Source organism: Diadema antillarum, unplaced genomic scaffold (genome assembly GCF_040938485.1).
Source record: "Diadema antillarum isolate AM-2024a unplaced genomic scaffold, OU_Dant_1.0 seq00001161_RagTag, whole genome shotgun sequence".
Taxonomy (NCBI): Eukaryota; Metazoa; Echinodermata; class Echinoidea; order Diadematoida; family Diadematidae; genus Diadema; species Diadema antillarum.
The window spans coordinates 200,001-206,757 of NW_027271970.1; the positions used below are offsets into that span (position 1 = coordinate 200,001).

The 6,757-nt window shown below is 38.5% G+C and overlaps 1 protein-coding gene across 1 annotated transcript; it reads left to right on the forward strand.

Annotated features, from left to right (window-relative positions):
- Positions 1-5,161: 5,161 nt before the first annotated feature.
- Positions 5,162-5,821, forward strand: LOC139744326 (uncharacterized). Its single transcript, XM_071654766.1, has one exon. The coding sequence runs from the start codon at positions 5,162-5,164 to the stop codon at positions 5,819-5,821; it is 660 nt and encodes a 219-aa protein (XP_071510867.1).
- The last annotated feature ends 936 nt before the right edge of the window (positions 5,822-6,757 follow it).

Here is a 6,757-nt window from a genome sequence, read left to right on the forward strand (position 1 = left end):
CGTATAAGAAACTTTTATCGGTACTTTGCCCAAATTCGTAAAATGGGTACTTAGGGCTTTATTAGAAATGTATTTATAATGTTTATTAGAATTTTCATACGAAGGACGAGAATGATGACGACCACATTCTGTTTTGATCGATTTTGTTTTATCAAATCTGTACTAGTCCTTTCTTTCATTGTACCAATTTTCCTTCCCTTACTGTTGTAGCTGAGTTCCGCTAATGATTGATTGATTGATTGATTGATTGATTGATTGATTGATGGATTGATTGATGGATTGATTGACTGACTGATTGATTGATTGATTATTGATGGATTGATTATTGATTGATTGATTGATTGATTGATTGATTGCTTGTTTGAATGAGGTTGATTAATTAAACGGATTGCTTTTGGAAGAAAAACATGCTTTTGGAAGAAAAACATCCTTTCACGCTTGAGATTAAGTGAGTGAGGTTGAACCAGTCAGCTTTAATAATACCTGAAAAAAAAATCGAGCCTCCGAGTGGATGATGGGCATTTCTATGCGCAAACAGAATAATGGAATAGTTTTCAACGACTCTGGAATGAAGAAAAGAATGTATTGCCTGGTGGCTTTGTGGAGTCTCGTGATTAGAATGTTGCCATTTTGAAATACGGGAGAAAATGAAAAAGACATAGTATAACATCTATTATTGCTGTTTCTGTTTAATTCTGTGAATCGTGTATGTACACCTCAACGGCTAAATCTTTCAAAATTACTTGTTAGCTTGAGCTTCTTTCTGTAGGTATATTTGACATGGGAAGGATGTTTTTAAAGCCTGAAAATATGGCATCATTTACAATATGTACAATTGCATGGAGCCTACAGTAATGTTGGAGATGTTTTCCTTACGTAATGTACCGTAATACACCACTCTCCCGAAGTTGATTATACATGGCCAGGTATAAGTGTCTATATCTTCCATGGACGTGCTGTAAATGGAGGTTGTTATAGCTCGTTGTTCGGAAGGTTTGTTATTCCAGAGACCCATAATCCGAAGGTTCATTTACTTTGTTATATCCAAAAATGTAAAAGAGTTCTTCAATTCGAAAATGAGAAAGGATGCACAATCATATCTGACAATGATAAAGGGTTTATATAAGAAAAGTAAAATAAGAGTTATCAATACGACAATCAAATAGTTCTAAGACATTTGCATGTTCAGAATAACGAACTCTCGGTATACCCCCCAGACGGTCGACCATATAATGCTTGTTCCAAATTCCTGGAGATACCCCCTTTACGGAGGGGAGGGGGTTCGGATTTTAACCCCCCTTTTGGAAAGGGGACAATCAAAATCATACCCCCCCCCCCCTATTTCAGGGTTTTGGAAGGGAGGCAGCAGAATTGCCCCTCATCACATGTTTTTGGAAGTGCTGAAGCGTCTATAGAGTCGTGTATGTATTCGTAGCATGGGGTGCGTACGTCTATAACGCATATAGCGAAATATTCTATGAAAAGAAGCCAGCTAGAGCCTGGCATGTACTACAGCAAAGCATGCAGTCGTATTTCAGATTTTTATCTATTTTTATTCTTATTTTCGGTATCTGGCTGTTTCACGATTGCTTGGGAAAGATTTGTAAACTACCCTTAAGTAGAAAACATAAAAGAACCCCTATTTTAAGTAATTTTCGGGGATATTTCCCCCGACCTGAGCCCCGAAAAAGTACCCCTTTCCCGAAAAATCGGAAACGCGCATGCGGTACAGATGACCACCTGAGTGGGGGGGGGGGGGGGGGGGGCGTATTCGAACCTTCGAAATAACGAACCTAAAGACAATGACAACGAAATAACGAGCATCAACCGTAGAGAAGTCACATTCTTCTTTAGATCCAAAACTTAAAAACTTTGAGTTTCAATGTCTTCTCCTTTTGGAGATGTGGTTACTTAAGGTTTCCTGACGAATGTAATAGCTATACGCTAACAATATGTAATATTATCCAAAGAAAAACTTATGTTGCTGTTAGAGACGATAGAAATAGGTGAGCGAAGAGCAATGAAGATGAGGCTTCCATTTACTGCCAAAAAAGAAGAAGTTCCAAGCAGAAATATAGTTACGAACAGTGGAAATGAGAATAGGCCTAGAATATTCGGAAGTTGAGGAGTATGCTGATGTTCGCTATTCCGAAGGTCCATTAATCCCAAAATAAGAGACGGTTTGCATTTCCGAAACACTCAAATTCCCTGTACGCGTTTAATGTCCGTAAATCCGAAAATGAAACAGGTTGCATTGATCTGAGCGCGGGTGGCGTTATTCCGAAGGTTCATTATTCCAAAGGTTCGTTATCCATCCAAAAATGAAATAGGGTTTGTTGTTCCGAAGGTGCGTTATTCAATCCACAACCTCTACACCTCTACACAGGTCCATTCGAATCTAATTCAACGAAAAAAAATCGCCCTTCATTTAATGGTTACAGTTCGTTATTCAAAAGGTTCGTTTTTCTGAAGGTTCGTTAATCCGTATATAAAATAAGTTTCATTATTCCCAAGGTTCGATAGTTCGAAAATGCAATAAAGTTCTTTAATCCGAAAATGGAAAAAATACATGTGCAAACTAAAGAATCTTTGGAATAACGAGTTTTATCTCGTCTTCGAATAAGCGAACCTTGGGAATACCTATAATTCTATATTCGGACTAACGAACCTTCAAAATAACGAACTTTAACCTGAAGTAAAAGGGCGTTCTTTTTCGCTAAATCAGATCCGAGTGGATCTATCACGCCGGGTGTGTATAGAGATGTACAGGTTGTGGCTGGGATAGATATATCAGAGCTCAACACTTGACACTTTTTTTAAGGAGGGGAAGAAGAAGAAGAAGAAAAAGAAGAAGAAGAAGAAGAAGAAGAAGAAGAAGAAGAAGAAGAAGAAGAAGGAACAAGACGAACAGAACGCATATTGTCTTGATACACAGGATCAGGACCTGAAACCCTCGGAGTGTAGAACCACGTCTGATTTCAGCACTTTCAAAACTCCACCTGGAAATTGCATGTCTGTCAGCTTCTATACTTCGACACAAGAAAAATGCAAATTCGTGAACTTGATTTCACTAACATCTGTCATCACTTGATAATCTCAAGTATCGAATGATACTCATGATTCCAGTTTGTATGTACTCGACGCGATATAAAATTTAGAAGCCAGAAATTATCCTGCACCCTATTGGCAAACTAAAAAAAAAGTACCAGAGAACAAACCAAATCTGGCATAATAACATTTTTATGGGATTTACATTTTGCCTATATTCTACATATATGCTTTAGTTATCAGCAGAAACATTGATTTTGTGTATAGTGAGAGATACACTCTATCTAAGTGCAGAGGACATAACTCCTTTGATATACGTCATAATTATAAGGTGACATGTTGAGAAAAAAAAACACCCCAACGCCTCCGTAGTTCAGACCAAATCATGTTCACTTTCACCATGTTCACGTCCATAGGAATGATAATGTTTCTTTGTTTGTGACAATGCGATTCAGTTTATGATATTTATTCAAATTTTATTGATACTCAACGAAAGACTTGACGGATGAAGGTATTATTTGAGAGGGAACATTTAAGGCACGATTTACCATTTGCAGATGAAACAAAAACCTAGGATTAGTGGTCTAAAATAGTTCTAAAATGTGAGTTAGGGATAGAAACAACCGCTGTAAAATTTTTAATCCGTAAAAGCGATGTTAAGTATTTTTTAGATATACAAAATGTGAAAAATAGTTATAATAAAAACGTTTCCAGACTAAACCGTCTACAGTTACGGCTTTTTGAGAAAAATACTGATATCTCCCTATATTTTACGCTTTATTGCAAAACTCTATACGGTACGATGTTTTGTGGCACCACAGACCTATACATAATGCATGAAATGTGATATCTTGAACATTTTTTTTAAATCACCACTCCCAAAGGTAAACAAGACCTTTAAATGTAACATGTGACAAAAGATAAGATCTGTGGTCCTGGAAGGATGTTGGCAAGCCTGAATGAGAACAAAGATAAAAGAGAAAAGAAAGCTGTTCCAGATTAAAAAGAGGATGTCGCCAAACCTTCGTGAAGATAGAGACAGAAGAATAAACTTGCTTCGCGAAGTTCTCTCCTTGAAAGATAACAAAGAAGGGTAATAACATCTAGTTCATACCAATCAAGCTGAGTTCCACGTCAATACGATTATAACATAGTATTGTTTCTACTCTAGCGATGCACTTTTAACATCTATCCATACATTGCAGAGCAAACAAACATCGAGACAAAGAGCGAATAAAGAAAATGTTCTGTTTGATGTCGCCAAGCCCAAATTATAGGACAAAGACAAAGAAAAGAAAGCTGTTTTTAGAATACAGAAGGGATGTTGCCAAGCCCGCAAAGACAGTTGAATAAACATAAATCTCTTCATGTAATGGGAACATTGAGAGGACACGAAAACAACGTCTAGTTTAAACCAATCAAGTTGACTTCCACGTCAATACGATTATGACACACCTTGCCTCTCTACATCAATATTCTCTTTCTATCGCGATTGGTAATGTTTCTATAATGCTTGCGGGAATGCGATTCGATTTCAAAGTAAAACATTAATCTAAACTAATCAGATTGACCAGCAAACGTACAACGATTCAGGGGGTGATGACATGAAATGTTAAGTGCAACATGATGCAAGACAAAGCTGTATAATTTTGTGATTTTTCTTTAAACCTTGTTTGTACATGAAGAACTTAAAAAGTGAAGGGGCTTAAAACGTACACAAAACATATTCATATAAATATGCGACTCATGTTAAGATGTAAAAATAAAAGCTAAGCGGAGACTAATTTTGAATTTTGGCTGTGACGCCTTTCATTTGATATAGAGGGATAGGAAAATGCGACGGCTTAAGTTTAAAAACAATCGACTAATCAAAATCGTCGTTATTTAAATGATTGATGGAGTTAAGCTATGTTCTATAGGGGTAGATATTTCAATGGAACGAATGTGGAAGGCTTACCCCTGTTATGATGTTTCGTAAATATGTTTTTGCAGACATTCATAGATATCGTGTTGCAAGAGGTTATTGTAGTGGTCGTTGCTTGCTTTCTTGCGTTGCTTAATACAGTTATATACCCTTCATTTTGCCGCTCGACTTTCCTTTCTAGTAACAAGCATGGAGTCCGGAGATGTGGTCGTCCTTCACTCTGCCGACGGTCAGAATCTTCTGAACGACACGGCCATCAAACAGACACTTTTAGTCCGCATCTTCAGCAAGCAGCGCTCCATGGGATACTGCGGAGTCCAGACGGTCGGCCTCCTCATGAGCGCGCGCTACTTCGGGAAAAAGTACCCCGACGAAAAGGAATACACCGACTGCGATGTCAGCGACGTTCCCTACAAGGACACCAATTTGTTCTCCTTTCCTGAGACGACCAAGGTCCTCGACGAAGAACGACTGCGCCAAGTCGGGAGCACGATGCAACAGCTCCAGGATCTCCTGCTGGCCTTCGGTATTCCCGCCAAGAAGAACCACGCAGACGGCAGCAGCTTGGATGAATTCCGTTCCCTGGCGAAGGCGGCGCTGTCCCACACCGATTCCAGCCAGGGAGTCGTGGTAAACTACGAGTACCACTGGAGGCAGGGCGACAAAGTGGTCCGGGTCGGCCATTACAGCCCGCTGGCGGCGTACCACGAGGGGACCGACCGCTTCCTTCTGATGGATACCTGGCTCGATGGCGAGGAGGAGTGGGTCAAGGCCGAAGAATTGTTCAACCAGATGAACACCATGGATTCCGATGTCAAAGTTTCAAGGGGTTTTATTCTTATGGGGTGAATACCTCAAGTACATGTAGCTGGTGTGGGATGTGATTCTGGTGGTGTTGTTGTTGTTGCTGTTGTTTGCTTGTTTGTGGGTGTGTATGTGTGTGTTTGCTTGTGTTTTCGCATGGTGAGGGACTCTTAAAGTAATACCATACCCAAGTGTTTTTTTTCTCTACCCACCCTCTTCTTCATACACACACACACACACACACACACACACACACACACACACACACACACGCATTCATGGCAACACAACGCTTATATTATAAACACCAGTAGTATATTAGCTTATATCATTCCATTAAAAAAATGCATAACAGTGTATAATCCTTACTTAAGAAAGAATGTTCCTTTATGCCTGTTCTTTCATTTAACAATGTTTTATCAAAATCCATAAGATTTTTGTTTCTTCTGTGCTACTGTAATCATCAATATTCTAACAAGCTCTATTTTTTAATGGATTTCTCATTTCAAACATTTCATTGTTCTTGATTAGTCTCCGTGTAATTACATTGCGTATGACTTATCATGACTACCAAATAACTCTCATTATTTTGATATGATCATAGACAGATGTTTGAGATTATGAAAATCATAAATATCGCGTTGTTTCAGAGATATTAGTTATGTAAGCATGATATTGTTGTTTGGCAATAAAATTGCGAATTTGATTTGATTTGAAAAGTTAAAAGGCCAAATTTTGATGATAACTGAAATAGATGACTAAAAGAGACAAAAGATAGACGCACCAGGTGCGATTATTATGTTTACCATGATACTCCCGATGTAGCTTCATGAAGTAGTACTTTTCTCTTTATCAAAGACGTCTCGAGCATAGGAAAGGGGACTCATACAGTAATATTCTTACACATAGATCACGGAGTACCATAACATCTCAAGTCGTATTTTCTACCGACATTGTACACTACATGTATGACACACGTGC

What these genes read in the sequence shown, in the direction of transcription:
- LOC139744326 (XM_071654766.1), top strand. Translation starts at nt 5,162, where the DNA reads ATGGAGTCCGGAGATGTGGTCGTCCTTCACTCTGCCGACGGTCAGAAT.